The following is a 16,927-nucleotide window of genomic DNA, read 5'->3' on the forward strand; positions in this document are numbered from 1 at the left end:
AAAGAGATTATATAAAAGTAGTTAAGTAAAAGATTAGTAAAAAGGGGTATCACACAGACTAGGTCGTTAGGCTTATAATATTACAAAAGATACAGCAAGCCTAACTATAATATACAAAGAATTAAAGGACTAATCTTTAAAAAGAGAAATATAATCTACCTTTTAAAAAAAAATATTAAGACTAAATAATTAAGTTTAAAATTAGACTATATAAAGTTAGAACTATATCTAATTAAGAGAGTCTTAGGAAAGATAACGTATAAATTATAACTATTTATAAAGATAAGGATATACCTAGTATTTTATATCTTATTATTAAAACTAGTACTAAGGAACACAAGACTTACAGAAATCTAACTAAATAATAAAACTTAGGACTAAAAGTATAAAGTAAAAAAAGTCTTAGATAAATAGGATATTAATAGTAAATCCTATTATCTAATTAAATAATCAGGATATACAGACTCAAAAAGTATATAGGAACTAGAAATAAACCTCAGCCTTAAGACACTTACGAATTACTGCTACTAGAACCTAGACTAGGTGAAAAAGACATCAGAGCAGTTAACTCCTGCTTATTAAAGGTGTCGACTCTGACAACATTAGATTACAACTCTTAAGTAAGCTCTTTCTACTCTAAGGAACAAGCCTCTTAAGTAATCATCATACCTTAAGCCTTCTCAAGCGCTTCTATACGATAATCAAGACTCTTAGCCTCTTAAGCGTCTTGGCATTAACGCACATAAAGAGCCTAAAGAGCCTGTTACAGCTTTTGCTTCTCAGACTCAAGCTTCTGAAACGCATCCTCTGAATAGTTCCTGTCACACAGAACACCCTTCGCTGTATAGTATGAACACTTTAAGGAATATAATAAAAAGAAACATGGTTTCTTGTCACGATCATATACCGAACACGGCATATCAACACGACAACCCCAAAGGGCTATCTTCTCAGACAAAGTCTGATACCGAACACAAGACTTTGATTTGCTAATACAAGATTCAGATAGAGGCATCACGGAAGGAGAAATTAGAAAATCCCAAGAAGTTACAACACACTCTTTTAGCTTGTGGGACCAAGCTAAGGAGAGGAGGGGATAGTATTACAGCACGTGAACATACTAGGCACCAACAGGCCTTGGAGGCTGCACGGACCCTGTGTGAGGAGACCCTGGAACTAACCAAGCCTAAGGGGCTTAGCGAAAGGACACGCTTATGCGGAGACAACCTTGAGCAAGGTGTTCGTGAGGAGGAACTGATGAGCAACGCTCACGAGCGCTCATAAGTAAGCAGCCATGAGCACAAATCTCTTAGCCTATATAAGCACGCTCATTTCCTAGATAGTTTCATAGTCTTTGTAGTCAACTCATGTTATTAGCTCATACCTAAGTTGAAGACATTCTAGTATTGTTTATTGCACTTCCTGTTCTACCCAACCAACCCTTTGGACCCAGCTTCTAGTTGAGACTTGTCTTAACTAGTTAAGCCCTAATAACGCACAAGTAAGAATATTAAAATCTATAGCTAATATAGTTATGAGTTAAGCATATAAGTAGCAGGCATAAATATATTACTAGCTCGCGGCTAGTGCTAAAGAATTTAGCTATATATATATAGGCAAATTCTTAAAGCGGCCTAGCGCTATATTAGTAATTATGTACTCTGATTTCCTATGCCTTAGTATAGAAATCCTTATTAGGTTATTCCTAGATAGATTTAGATAAGCAAGGATAGGACTATAATAGGTAAATAGTATCCTCTTATAAGGCAGTACTTTAATATATAATTTTAGGAAAATATATAAAAAAAATCTTATTTATATTAAAAAAGGTTTTTTTATTTTAGTTATAATATAAGCATTTTTATTATAATTATTATCTTTAAAATTTATTAGTATAATATTAATATAATTTATAAGTAATTTATATATAAGTAATCTATATATCTTTTATCTAAATTATAATCTTGTAATTATCATATATAATAAGTTAATAATATAAGAAAATTAATTATTTTTTATATTATTATCTTTTTTAGATGTCTCTATAATCTTCTAATAAGTTTATATATTATAATTTGGCTTGCTATATCTCTTATAACGCTATAAGCCTAATGATCTAGCCTATATAATATGCTTTTTTACTAATCTTTTACTTAACTACTATTATATAACCTCTTTCTGCTTAATTAAACTATATATATCCTCTATAGTAAGTATATCTTTAGCTTATAGATGTGTTTTTTTAGTCCTCTAATACTTTGCAAAGACCTAATAAATCTTATAAAGTGTACAGACCTCTTTATATAAAAGGGTTATTAAATAAGTAATTAGTTCTATACCCTTTATTAATTACTTAATAGCTAAAAAAATACTACTTAAAGAGCTTTTTTAATATCTAGTAATCTGATTTTATATATATTCTAATTATAAAATAGTATTATTATAATTTTATAATATTTAAGAGATTTATAAATTAGTCTAAAAGAAAAAAGGTCTAATTAATATTAGTATTTATAACTTAATATTAAGCTTAGATAAGATAACCTAAAAATTATATAATATAAGCTCTTACAGAAAAGAAAATAATAATGCAAAAGTAGATGCGCTTAACAAATATATAGATTACTCTAAGGATACTAAAGTACTATCTAGATTAATATTATAATTAAACCTAGATAAATTAATAAGATATAATAATTTAGTACTTATAACTACTTATCTGAAGAAGGAGTTAAAAGTTAGTTTTCTAAATCTAATACTTTTTTACTATTCTTTTTATTTTAGGCTAAATAATAGTCTGATAAAAATAGAAACTATATATTTAGAATAACTTTTTAAGTACTATTGAATAATACTATTTATAGATCTCTAGCTCTTATAACTAGCTTGGCATCCTACACTAATTGATTCTACTACTTTATATTATCTTTACTCTTTTATTTCTCCACCAAATCAACTCGAAATTGGTTCAAATTAATACTAGCTCTTGGTTATAATTTTAAATATTATATCTTATATATATATTAATTATTAGCTAAAATTATATATTTATTTAATTAGAGTCTTTATAAAGAGCTCTTTAAAAGTTGTACACACATAAAAAACGCGGCTTAAGCTTAGGGCAGCATTATATAAAGTTATATAGTTATTAGTTGCTAATATGCTTTACATAATACGTCTTTCGCAAAAGATTAGTTATATTTTGTACGTAGTTAATTTAAGGCAGGAATCCTTACAAATCAAGGTTAAGGATATATTATATAAGTGTCTTTATTAAAAGGATTTGAAAGAATAGATCAAACTTATTATATAAGTTAAAGTCTCTGAATTATCTGATTATATAATCGCTTATATAAGATATATATAGATATATAACAAGATAAAAGTGTTTTAAAGTGCTTAAAGAAGAAGAAGGAAATCTATTAACTAAGGAAATCCATTATCCTTATATACTATAGCAATTTGCTAACGAATCCCCTAGAATATGCCAGATATCTATGATTTTTAATCTTGATTTCTAATTATAGAATAGCTATAGAATAGCTATAGAATCTATTTATAATTGAATTCTGTTATAGAGTTGACATGAAGGCCTCCTAGGGCATAGATGGAGTCATAGTCTGACTCTCTCTAAGGCATCTAGATAAGGATTAATATACTATTCTAACTGCATTCAAGTAACTTTAGTTATGTGGGTGTAACTCTTTTGTGAAGTTAGATCACTATCTCACTTAACTAAAGTTAATCTTGATCAGGTTAGACTTCACGTATGTTCGCGGGTTCGAGTCCCTGTACGGCCTCTGATTTCTTTTCTGTTAAGGGCGCGTAATAGCGGGAGAGTTTAGCATATCTATTGTGGGAAGGTCCTTTATAGTGGGTTGACGGCAATTTGACCATGTGAAATCGTAAGGGAGTCTGACGTAGGGTCTATAAGGATCCCCGGGGCGTGGCCTTACGAGGACGTAAGTCCTTAGGGTGCGGGGTAGTGTCACAGAGTTGATATGAAGGCCTCCTAGGGCCTAGATGGAGTCATGGTCTAACTCTCGCTAGGGCATCTAGATAAGGATTAATATACTATTCCAACTATATTCAAGTTACTCTAGTTACTTAGGCATAATTCTTTTGTAAAGTTAGATTACTATCTCAAATTCTATAGATAGAACTTTAATTTATAATAGAAATCTATAAAATCTTTAATTTATAATTAATAGAATCTTTTAAAATCATCTAGACTCTTTTATTTATAAATAATTTATAAGCTAATTAGTAATTATAAAATACTCTAGAATATTCTAGTATATACTCTTAATTAATAATAATAACTAATATATTAGTAATTATTCTAATATAAAGTATTTTTTAATAACTAATAACTTACTATAAAATAGATAAAAAGAAAAAAAGAAGAACAAGAAAATAAGAGGAGAGAATATTACTTATATATAAAAGTACTGCTAAGCTTGTGTAATTAGTTATTGTAATAATAAGCTTAAAAATATGGCCCGCGAGGATCAGTATTATAATTGGTTAATACTCCTCTTCCTGCCTTCTTGAGTTTAACGTAGCATTACTTAGCTTGCCAAGGCTGCAGAATTTTGCTAAGCCGTACCCTATCAAAATCAGAATACACACACAGAATGCGCAGAAAGAGGGCACAGAAATGCGTAGAAAGAGGGCACAGAAACATACAGAAAGAGGACACAGAATTCACACGTAGAAATACGCAGAAAGAGGGCATAGAATTCGCACGCAGAATGCGTAGAAAGAGGCACAGAAATACGCAGAAAAAGGGTACAGAAATGCGCAGAAAGAATACGCAGAAAAAGCGCACAGAAAATGTACAGAATAATCCTTTTATCCTTTTATCCTTCTATCCTTCTATTTTTTTTTTATTTAATAAAGTTATATCTAGTTACTTATATTAGATAATCGGTTAAGCCATAAATAGAGCTTTAGGCATCCAATTTAAGCTGAATGAATATTTTCGTTTAAACTTGCATAAATACAACAGCTAGAGTGATAACGAAAAAATGGGAAGTTGTTAAGGGCAAATACAAGCAAGTAGCAAAGGAGCACAGGGGAACAGCAAGGGAACAAACGTTAATACATAAGTATTAAGTGTCACATATTAAAGATTATTATTACTATATATAAATATAGTAAATAGTATATTAGTTCCCAAAAAAGGAAACTCTCTAGGGAGGCATAAGCTAGTGACTAGCATAAAAATACTAACAACTCTCTAAAGAAATAGATCTCTAAGGAGTTTATGCTGTTGACCAGGCCCCACTAGTTCTCTGGTAGATACATTCTTTAAGGATATGTACGTTACTAAGCGACAGAAAAGTACTAACAGTTGCTTAGGAAGTAGATACTACTGAGCGGCGCAAAGGTACTAACAGTTCCCTAGTGGATACTACTGAGCAGTACAAAGGAGATGAATCATTTGGCCTTAGGCTGCAGTATTAATATAGAGAAGTCTTTAGTTTCGTCCTGACCTACTTTTCGTAAGTTAGCTATAAGCAGGAGGATCTCGAAGGAGCGGCTCACTCCAGACAGCAGGCTTGGCTAAAACACTAATAAAATAAAGTGAGCAGTTGCAGCCGAGTACGAGAGCCCAAAAGCAGGCCCCAGTTGGACTAGAACCAGGTCTTGCCAACTCCTCATTCATCTGCTCAGCCTCTGCTCAGGGCTGCTCAGGGACGCTCAGTCTCGGCTCAGTCTCGGCTCAGTCTCGGCTCAGTCTCGGCTCAGTCTCGGCTCAGTCTCGGCTCAGTCTCGGCTCAGTCTCGGCTCAGTCTAAAGCAGCGCCGCTCAGGGTGGAGGCCGTGACTGGAACTGGGGAAAAAAAAGCTTATGTCCGACTATCCAGGTATTTTCAATTGTTCCGCAGATAACTGCCGAGAGCCTGGGTACTCTCTACTTTCAGGCTCATTCAAGGGGACTCGCCAATGTGAATCGTTCTGGATAGCAAGCTCTATTTATGAACCAAGTGTCCAACACTGTCCTCAGCACATCCTTTTCTCGGTATTGATGGGACTGGTCAACCGCTTCATCAAAAAGACTGTTGGAGCCCAACAGGTGTGACATGAGTTGCTTCCATGCTCTTGGAATTGAATACCTTGAGAGGTCTTGTGGTGCCAGGGAAGCTTTTGTTGTTTTCAATATACAGAGGCTGTTTGTGAACTCTAGAACGGTATGTTATGCAATTTCTAGAGCGATGAATAGCTCAAGTAAATGATTTCCATCATTTCATCATTTCCTGTGCCCTTGCTAATGCACAGTCGGCGACAATTGGTGTGCTCTCACGATAACTGGATCCAGTGCGTTTACGATCTGAGCTATCCCAGGCTTCCTTTTTTGCTCCAGTCGCTACAGGGCGACAGCCTCACGCCTCTTGAAAAGAATGTCCGCCTCAGTGTCAGGCAGAATAGCAAACCCGTAATGGAATTTGCCTGGCTTTCCCTTACCCGGCACAAGTTTGATATCATAATGCGTAATGAGAAACGCCATGACAATCTTGATCTCTGCTGACGCAAAGAACCGCCCTGGGCACGCCCAGATTCCATGGCCAAAATTGATATTGTCGGTACCAGTGCTGCTGTGCTGATACTTCATCTCATTACTAGGACGATCACGGAGTTTAGAAAAGCGGAAACCGTCGAACTTATCTGGTTCGGGCCACAGATTGGCATTTCTGTTGATAGGCTCGGCCCGGACCATGACTGTGTAGCCATGAGGAATCAGATGGCCAGTTGAGGTGCGGAAGCTGGATGGGCTTTTGACATAGCGTGGGATGTTCGCTGGAGCGACGTCAGCATACGCATGAAGACAAGCTTACGGTATATTGGATTCACCAATAGATGGAGGACTCAGTCTTTGCGATTCTCTAACGAAGCTGTCGAACTTGCGCAGCTTGGGCAGTGTGACTTTGTCGATCATACCGTTCTCGCCTACGACCTCCTTGAGCTCCTGGCGCAGCTCTTCGATGTGCTCCGGGTAGGCTGCGAGATCAAAGACTATATATGACAGAGCATTTGACAGGTTGTAGATCGACGCAAACGTAGCCAGAAGCTGATCGCGGGCTAGCTGATGGACAGTGGGCGGCTTGCTGTAGTGGGAGATGAACCAGTCGAGCATTTCGCCGCCGGGCGGATTATGGACCTTGGACTCAATCTGCTTGTTGCCAGCTTTATGTTGTTTGGCGGCAAGTAGAGGCGCCAACTTCTCCACGTTAATTTGTCTGTGCCGTAGTAAGGACTTTACTTGGGCCGAGAACGGGGCGAGGAATGGCTTAACGAACCACGGCAGTGCTCGCAGGTAGATGTATGCACGAGAGACGTCTTGGGTGTAGCTAGTAGTGGCTTCAACCCACTCCGGATCTCGACTTCGTGGGAGACCAACGAAAGCACGCCCAGACATAATAGAAGCGACTCTAGACATGGCATGCCGCACACGAACCGGCGTCCATTCGCGCTCGCATCTACCGATGCAGGTCTCTACTGCGTGCTTCACTTCTGCGGTAAAAGACTCCAGTCGAACGGGCGTGTTGCGAGCTAGAGTGTGGCGTACGGTGGCATCAAATTCGTCGGCCTTGGTTCCCATGTACGAATATTCGCCAAGAAAGACGTTGTAATGGTGATGCCTGTTAGTTGATCAGTACTTCCAAGATGAAAGAAATGATATATTGTGCCACATACTTGATCGAGAGCTCTGATTCAGGGAGTGACTTTACAGTTTCGATTTCTGAGGTGGGCAAAATAACGGCATCCAACCCAAACTGTGACAAGACGAAAGGCGTGTCGGGGCACTGACTGGCGTTAGTATTTGCACTCTTAGGTTTGAGTACCCAAAGAACGTACTCTTTATGTGCCTCTTCGAGGATCTTTGCTGCGTCAGTTCCCATAGTAACATGGTACACGGGCAAGTTGGTGCGTTTTGGTCGTTTGGGAACTGCCAGTGCCCATGCCACGAGACTTAGTATGATAAGGACAGTAAAAACAATAAGGCCAAGGAGTATATCCCGGTAATGAAGGCCCATATCTGTGAAGCTGTCTGTTGGACCCATCTTGGCTTCAGGCGTAGTGTATGATTCAGGTTCGAAGGAGATGCAATTTGTCAGTTCTACTTCATAAGCACACGAACAACACGCATTTGCACATAAAAGTTTTGCTCAAGTTGGTCGACATTATGCAAAGCATGCTTTCTGTTCCATGTCCGTGCCATTTTCGATGCTCCTTTAGATCGAGGCGGTAGTGCGGCGCCCGCCTTGCTGAGCGGGCCGATCGAAACCTTGAATACGCTCACGGCCACCGACGGGCTGGGAGCCATTCCGGCACAGGACTTCGCGCTCGCACCAATCCAAAATGGTAATCAATTGTAAAAATAATGCCTAGTAGGTAGGTAACGGATGCGTGCATTGGCCGACTGAAACCAAGACATCTCATCCCACCAATTCGTGTTGCCGGCTCCATTTGTCAAGCGCGGCGCTCGTTCTCCTGAACAGTCCTCAGAGTACGTACAATGCTGCGCCGTTATGCCAGGTAGTCGCAACGAGGTTCTTCGCGTGATCTTTATCAGCTCCGACAGAATAAATGCCTCGAAGGGCCAGAGCAGTGCGCAGGATGTGTTCTTACAGGATAAACAACGGGAGGAGAAGACTAATAGCCGCACAAACAGGCTGTGAGGTAAGATTGGAGGCAGAGATAGAAACGAGAATAAACGATGGGTAAGAGAGGATGAAGTGCCCCATATAGAAGCGTGGAGACTCTCCTCAATTCGTGCATGTATGCCTGCTGTTTAAAGAGCACTGGCTGCTAAAAGGCATGCCTATTTGAAAGATCGCATAGTGAAGATGTGGCTCTTGATGTTGTGTTATCATTCTCATCGTCCCACGTCTGGTGGAATATCTGGTGTGTTTTCGCAACTGAATGATTATGCAGAGGTCTTTCAGTGACGATAAGACAGGCAACTGTAGAGCTCTTTCAAGATTCCAAGGACGTCGCTACAAATCTTTCAAACTGGACGCATCTCAATCGCACTGACCCAGGCATTTCTCAACGGATAAATGCCCTTAATCACCCAACCTGCAGCCTTCGCCAAACGCTGCCAGTCATCCGCAGTTCGCTCTTGACCTTTGGCTGTCATCATCATATTGATATCACCGTATCGGGACAGTCTTCCCATCTCCCCATCCGCCATGACCGACTCCAGCACCACTAGACGAGACTTCTCTCCCGGAATCATAGCTTCCCGAATGTTGCGTAGAATCTTGATTGCCTCCGGGTCGAGCCAGTCATGCAGACACCATTTCATCACGTAGACTTCGTAACTGGGAAGCTTCGAGAAGAAGTCACCTGAAATGAGATCGTCCTGCGAGACACGAGCCCCAATGTCTGCAAACTGTCCGCCCTCCTTGAAGAAAGGTCGGATATGCTCAATCACTGTGGGCTGATCCAAGACTCCACCTCTCATGCTGGCATTGTGTCGTAGTAGCGACGCAATCAGAGCGCCACCACCGCCTCCAACATCGAGAACCGTCCTGTTGCCAACCTCGTGCCACGGATAATCAGCGACAAGGCCCGGAGCTTGTGCAATGGCGCCGCTACCAAGGGTACGATGGAGACGCGGAACCCACTCTTGCTTATCAAAGTAGGTAAACATGTTATCATCGGTATCGAAATTATGCTGAGCAGCACTTCGAGTGGTTCCTTTATGCACGGAGGCTGGAATACCGCGAGCGATGTCATAGAATTCGTTGCCATAGAGGTCAACCCAGTTATGCCATTGAGTCCAGTGGTCTGAGCGCAGCATTTCCGAGCGGAAATTGTTCGCGTAAGAGTCATTCTCGGCATTGTATGTAAAGATACCATTGTTGTAGAGCAGACGTAAGATCTGTCGTAGTCGGCCCTCAAGAGCTCCGGCGGCGTTTGCTAGTTCGAGAACAGTCATGTCACCATTCTTGAAGAGAAGATCCGGGATCTTAAGTGAGACTGCGGCCACTAGACATTTGCTGCTTACGTAGCCTATGTTGGGTTCAGCGTTAGAAGCCAAAGCAAGGGTGGAGGCAGATGTACCCGAGAAGTGGTGGGCCAACACCAGCTGGGCGGGCTGGAGCATTTGCTCGATTTCATGCAAGACATCGACTGCCTTTGCTGCCAGAGGCACAATCTTCTTGTCTGGTAGCTTTTCTGAGTCATGAAGCCTGCGGTTGATCTCTGCCTGCAATCCCAGTTCATTGAAGCGGCTCTTCAGCATTGTCAACAGTTGGATCAGGGTATTTAATGTCGTAATTGCTCCATCTGACGAGTTGGCATAACCAGTATTGATGCCTTTAGCGCCATCTGCATGTCCGCCAGTGGACACGCCGATCGACGTGTTGATGTCTGACGTTTCCATGTTGGCTTAAGCAGCGTAACTTGAGAAGCTGTGAGAATTGAGTGCCGTGAAAGCGTGCGTACTGAAATAACCTGTCGTCTGCGCATGCTGACCACACAGCCAGGCACCAATGGTCAGGATCTAATGAGGAATCAATGAGTATGTCTGCGTTGCGAGTCGGCCGCCGAGGACAAGCTGTGAAGACAGAAAGTGGATCATACAGCGTAACTAGCGCCAATGCAATGCAAGCTCCGCGCAAGAGCGGCTGATAATACATATGGAAGCATCAATGGTGTTGAGTGATATAAAAGCCACTCGGAGACTTTCTAGACCTGCAAGATTCGAATGGGAAGCTCGGAGACTTTCCAGACTCGCAACATTCAAATGGGAAGCTCGGACACTTCCGCTTCTGTGAATTGATTGAAGAGTGTGGGGGACTTATTTGTACTTTAGTCGCTATCCCGGAGCGTTCTTCGTGCAAATTGAGCCCGACGCAAGCGCAACCAAGTGAAGCCGAATATTGAAGATCTTGACATAAAGCGAAGCTCCGGAAACAGAAAAAGCGAACGTTGCGTCTTCGATCTTCCCATTCCATGAATACATGACCTGCTAAAATGGCAAGCCCAACCAAGAACTACGACGTCCTCGTCATCGGCGCCGGACCAGCAGGTCTCTCAACAGTCCTCGGTCTTGCACGTCAGACATATTCTGCCATTGTCTTTGACTCGCAACAATACCGCAATGCCTACGCGGATCACATGCACAACGTGGTAATCTGGGACCACAAGTCGCCAGTCGAGTTTCGCGCAAGTGCACGAGCGAACATCCGATCCAAATACAACAGCATCCACTTCCAAAACTCCACGATTGTGTCGGCAGCCAAGAAGGAGGATGGAACATTCGAGGTTACGGATCAACATCAGATCAAGTACCAGGGCAAGAAGCTCGTCCTTGCCACGGGTGTCACAGATATATTCCCGGATATCAAGGGTTTTGGCGAGTTATGGGGCAAGTCAATGTAAGTCCGCCTCGGCGCTAGTTGTGCTTGGATTGACCACTGATATGGAATGCTGCCATGGATTAGATTCCACTGCTTGTTCTGCCACGGCTTTGAGGAGCGCGGTGCCATATCTGCCGGCGTCCTGGCGCTCGGATTCATCACGTCGCCTCCCATGATTCTGCACATGGCCCGTATGGCTTCTCCCCTTGCGAAACATGTGACCATCTACTGCCACGGCAACAAGGAACTCTCCACACAGTTGCAGAAGGAATTCCAAGGCAAGCCGCTCACAATCGAGCCGAGGAAGATCGCTGCTCTGGAGCGCAGGGACGAGCATGTCACGGTGCATTTCGAGGACGGTGGCAGTAGGAAGGAGGCTTTCTTTGTGAGTATATCCCGGGTCTGAAATGGGATTGAATCATTGGACAGAGGCTAACAAGAGTGCAAATAGGTCTCCGTCCCTCCAACGAAGATCAATGGTCCATTCCACGAGCAATTGCGCCTTGATGTGGACCCCACGGGTTTCATTAAAACAAAACCTCCCTTCAGTGAGACGAGCCTTCCTGGTGTTTTCGCTGCGGGTGACTGCGGTACGATGATGAAGGCTGTCCCTCAGGCAACTGCTATGGGTTCGTTTGCTGCTGCAGGTTTGGTTGCTCAGTTAGGTGCCACGGGCAAGCTCTAGACTAAGAGCAGAGGTCTAAAATCATTCGTAGGAATGATTGCCTAAGCTAGTGGTCATATATCAAACGGAATGAGCTGTCACGTTTCGATTCCTGCGTTCCTCGTGCTCTGTGAGAGATTGCATAGATCAATAACAGAGATCACCAGGCTCTGTTGCTGTGATGTACATACTTCCCTTTTCATGGTCTCTTATATGTAAGTGACGTGTTTGATCCTACAGCAACTGATTGAGTTTGGAAGATTTCAGTGCCCTCTGTAATTACCGTACTGTGCATTGCAAAATTGTTGCGAATTCCTTGGCGGGACCCTCGAATTACTGGCGCCGCAGGGCAGAATTGCGGTAAGATATAGGAATAGCTCTAGAAATTGCTTAAAATTGCTTATAGACCTTGCTGACATTAGTATCTTGTCTTATCTTAATAGTTAGCCTGTGTCTGGCTTACACTTAGTACCTGCTAGCTCTCACCTAATATTAGTGTAGTTTGACTACTTTTTGATGCACGACTCCATAGTGGTACACGAATTCAAGTTTATTGTTTCACCCCTCACCTTATTTCAACTTCTCAACTTCGGATTTAGTCTCGTATAATCATGAGAGAGCATATCGCGACAACATGCCAATAGTGCCATTTCGCAAGCGCTCCTCTAGAGATCCGTCCTCCATTTCGAGAACACGAAAGTTCCTCTCGTTATTCTCCCGAAAACATGGCGGCAGACGAAAAGACCTCTTGGCCGAAGAGCAGGCAGCTATCACCTGTGCTCAGGGTTGCCAAACTGCGCATCTCAATCCCTTGATAGCAAACGGGAAGGTGGGAGAAGACGAATCACGATCAAGATCAGAACCCGACCTTCCCTCTACCATCGAAGATGGTCCCCAGCATATCATTTCTGAGCCAGCTCCAGTACCGAGTCCTGGTAACGCGGACAGATGTTATTGTCGTCATGGCCTACAGATACTAGATTCCTCTTCTCGATCTAGCAATCAACTTCCTCTTTGTGTCGGCTGTGGAAAGTGCCAGCACTGCGCCAGCCTAAGCCTCGAAGGAACCTATCCACGATGCGGAATCTGCTGTGCGAAATCTCGCCTTGTGGAACTCCCCACTGAACTTCTAATGCAGATCATCCGATACCTGGACTTCCCAGCCAGTTGGCTTCTCAAGCTGACCAGTAAGTATTTCTACGAAACTGTCCCCACACCAATCCGGCCTTGGAACAAACCAGATATCATCACCCTGCTATCTCAACTACAATCAAGTATGCCTGACCATCTCAGACGCTGCGATCAATGTCTCAAGTATCACTCGTCCTCTCCCAAACTTCAGTACACATGGATCCAACCGAGCGGTGACGAAGTGCAATTCTGTTTGCGTCACTATGAGCAGACAGCCATCCCACCCGTCGCACCCGGTCTTGACATCGGGGCCGCTCACTATATCTGCCTCCACTGCCGCTATGTCCGCATCAACTCCTGTTGCTCAGAGTGCGGCAAATGCGAGTCCTGCGGGGACTGCATGTTCAATTATCACCACGGTCACGCTACCATCATTTGCGTTCCATGCTATGGTTGCTGCACCCGATGTCAGCATGTACACCCTCCCCGTCAGGCCTGCAGAGGATGTGGCATTTGCAATAAATGCGCGAGCTGCTTAGTCGGATCCAATGACGGGTACAGGGTGGGAAGCCGGCGTCCGCCGCAATCCTTTTTTTCACGTAGGATGAGAATTTTGGTAGGGTAGCACCATGCTACCAGTACGGGATAAATCACCATAATCGGCACGGCAACTCCTTGGTAGACATGGAGGGTTGAAATCGGTTGGCGGTAATCAAAGGTTTTTATTTTCTACTATAAAGTTATACTTTTATGGAAACACCATTGAACGATCAGGGATGAAATGAAATATTTGGAATTCAGCACAATTGCTGATTGCAGATAATAGAGGCTATCTTCTTCTGCTTGGAAACAATCTCCAGAAGCTGCAGGAAAGCTCTTGCGTTGTGGTCGCCGGGGGCTGGGAAGAAGAGAAGCCTACCTCAACGTAGGCCGTGATAATACTCATGTGCCACCTCATGCCGGATCTGGACCGTCTGTTTTCTCGTCACACTTTTGTATATGCACGAGAGCTGTGGGCCTTATGGGCCATGTGTGAGCTAGTCGAAGGAGATGCCTTCTCCTAGGATCTCGAATAAGCAGCCCGAGTCACATCTCGTGTAGCTGACGCCATTGTCCACTGCGGCCAACCACAAGCCTATGATGCGATGAAGAGCCCAAAGCATCCTGCGAGCAGGGAAGGAAAGGAAAGGAAAGGGGAGGGCTTTTCCAGCAGTCAAGTGTTCGGTCTATGGTGCGAACAGCTTTGTTTCCATCATTCCCGATACGATCAATTGATTTCGAGAGATGTTCATGCTTCCCCACATGAGGTTCAAAGGGTCTTCACATGGTGCTTGTCATCCGCTGGAGTTGATGCCATTGCAGGCAAGGTCCCATATTTCCGATTCGGCTTGATGCTCCTCCCCGAGAATTCGGACCGGCAATCTGAAAATGTGGATCTCACTGATGCCAGCACAGGTCTTACGGAGTGCTGTGGTGGGAGTGGGGTTCATTGCCAGGCAGGTCACTTCAGCGATGGAGTCCCAACATGTAGAGTTAATACCTCATAATATTTAATGTCAGCAGCAGAACTTATATCATCAGTTTATCAAGATTTAATACCTGAAATGCTGACGTAAAAGCAATGAAGCAGAGCTAAAACGCAGTATGTTAATAATAATGCAACAGCGACTTTTGGAGCTGTTCCACTGCAGTTATAAGCGTATCCTTTTAACGTTGAATGAGCACGCAGCTTAACCTAGTCTTTGCTTTGATTGGTGTCAACCACAAACATGTCTCCTCTGCCAGAATACCACAGTTTGCCATCCGGCGTCGAATCATTATAAGTCCTAGTCAACTTTAGACTGCCCTGAAGTTCACTGTTGAAGCCTGTTCTTGCCAACCCATTTGTGAAGAGACTGCTAAGGATGACTCCACCAAAAACCTCAGTGGGGCTCAGCAGTGTCTTCTCACCCGACGTCTCGTTCCAGGACGCGGTTTTGACGAGAAAGTCGAAGAGAAAAGAGTTCCTCGCTGGAATCCAAGGATTAATGTATTCAGCCCATTCTTGGCTGATCTCAACTACTCTTGAAGGAAAATACGGCAGCATTAAAAAGAGATTGACATCAGTATTGGCATCAGGGTATCCATCAATTCAAATCAGTCAATTTGAGGCCTCGGATTGAATTGATTACATAATCAGCGCCCTCGAATTGACTGATTTGACTGATCTGACAATTTAGTCAATTTGTATGGTGATGCGCTATTTCGACTTTTCGACGGCGGCGAGGAGGAGGAGGAGGAGGCAGACGAGGCGCCTAGGAGAAGGATATAGCTGTATTTAAGCTGTTAGAACCTAAATAGAGCCTATACTATACTTACCACTATTTATATCTCAAATAACCTTGTTGTTGTACCAATTTCGAAGGCATTCAGACCATTCGATGGTATCTGGGCTCAACCTGTTGCGATTTGGCGTAATAAGTAGCTTCGCAGAGCTAAATACGCGTTCGCATTCAGCGCTCATCGCAGGGATAGCAAGGATAGTGTACGCAAGAGTGGCCACAGAAGCGGAAATGAGGGCTCTTGTTCTCTCTACCAAGTAATGAGATTTTGAGGCTCGAACTTGAGCGCAGGTAGCTGACAATAAGCCATATATTCGTCAGCAGCCTCATCCTTATTAGCTGTTGACTGGCCGCAGGCTAAAAAGCTCTTGAATAAGCCTTTTTTAGGAGAAAACTTCGCCGTAGGCAGTAACTGCTCCTCCTTAATTACATGTTTATACTGTATCTTGTATCTACTCTATAACGCCTTCATCTGCTTCTTAGCCTCAGAGATTTAGTATCTGTTGTTCTTCTAATAAATATCAAAATATCTCTATTTACAAGCAGGATTAAGGATGATAGCAGCAACGTAATAAGGAGAGAGATCGGTTACTTCATAGTATTTCTTTATCTTGTTTTACATATTGTTTATAAATAAACTAATTTTATTCTTAATGCCCTTCTCTTCCTTAGGTGTTTTAAGTATTAATAATAGCTATTTAATTATAGAGAGGCATTTCTATAAAAAGTTATATCTAGCGCTTTTATTATTACTTTATAGAAAGTTTGTAATTTTATTAAATAATTATAAAGTATTATAAAGCTCTTAAAGTGTTATTTAATCATCCTTTATAAGCTAAGGATACTTTTAAATAGCTTTATTTATTATTCTGTACTTTAAATTATAATTTACTTAATAACTATTAATATATACTTAAATATAATTCTTAAACTCTAGTATATAAATAAGTATATTATATATAGAATTCTATTGAATAATATTATTTTAAATAAGTATTAAATTCTACTTATTTAGATCTTAATTTATATTTATTATTTTATAAAATACTTGCCTATATTATAAGCTACTTCAAATTAATAAAATAAGATTCTAAAGATAACTAATAAGTTCTTAAGATATCTAGCTATATTATAAATCTTTAATATCTGTGCTCTCCTTAATAATAGTATACTCTTATAATTATTTCTTTAAATTCTAGCTAAATATAAAGTCTTATATAATAAGATTAATAATATAACCTAAATAGTTATTAAGGCTCAACTAGTTAAGACAAGTCTTAACTAGAAGCTAGGTCCAAGGGGTTGATTAGATAGAACAGGAAGTGTAGTAAACAATACTAAGATGTCTTCAACTTAAGTATAAGCTGATAACATGAGTTGATTACAAAGACTATGAAACTACCTAGGAAATGAGCGTGCTTATATAGGCTAAGA

The 16,927-nt window shown here is 41.5% G+C and overlaps 4 protein-coding genes across 4 annotated transcripts; 2 read left to right on the top strand and 2 right to left on the bottom strand.

Annotated features, from left to right (window-relative positions):
• Window positions 1-6,372: 6,372 nt before the first annotated feature.
• EPUS_09237 (uncharacterized protein) lies at window positions 6,373-8,068 on the bottom strand (the record flags this gene model as incomplete). The annotated part of the gene is made up of 3 exons (XM_007787376.1): window positions 6,373-6,803; window positions 6,858-7,645; window positions 7,701-8,068. 3 exons carry the CDS (start codon window positions 8,066-8,068, stop codon window positions 6,373-6,375), a joined length of 1,587 nt encoding a protein of 528 aa, XP_007785566.1.
• A 947-nt stretch (window positions 8,069-9,015) lies between these two features.
• Window positions 9,016-10,257, bottom strand: EPUS_09238 (uncharacterized protein; the record flags this gene model as incomplete). The annotated part of the gene is made up of 1 exon (XM_007787377.1): window positions 9,016-10,257. The coding sequence occupies one exon, from the start codon at window positions 10,255-10,257 to the stop codon at window positions 9,016-9,018; it is 1,242 nt and encodes a 413-aa protein (XP_007785567.1).
• Window positions 10,258-10,991: 734 nt separating this feature from the next.
• EPUS_09239 (uncharacterized protein) lies at window positions 10,992-12,062 on the top strand (the record flags this gene model as incomplete). The annotated part of the gene is made up of 3 exons (XM_007787378.1): window positions 10,992-11,395; window positions 11,462-11,762; window positions 11,829-12,062. 3 exons carry the CDS (start codon window positions 10,992-10,994, stop codon window positions 12,060-12,062), a joined length of 939 nt encoding a protein of 312 aa, XP_007785568.1.
• A 613-nt stretch (window positions 12,063-12,675) lies between these two features.
• On the top strand, window positions 12,676-13,711 carry EPUS_09240 (uncharacterized protein; the record flags this gene model as incomplete). The annotated part of the gene is made up of 2 exons (XM_007787379.1): window positions 12,676-13,228; window positions 13,335-13,711. The coding sequence occupies 2 exons, from the start codon at window positions 12,676-12,678 to the stop codon at window positions 13,709-13,711; spliced, it is 930 nt and encodes a 309-aa protein (XP_007785569.1).
• Between the last annotated feature and the right edge of the window lie 3,216 nt (window positions 13,712-16,927).

The sequence above is a fragment of the Endocarpon pusillum genome (genome assembly GCF_000464535.1).
Source record: "Endocarpon pusillum Z07020 unplaced genomic scaffold C671305, whole genome shotgun sequence".
Lineage (NCBI taxonomy): Eukaryota > Fungi > Ascomycota > Eurotiomycetes > Verrucariales > Verrucariaceae > Endocarpon > Endocarpon pusillum.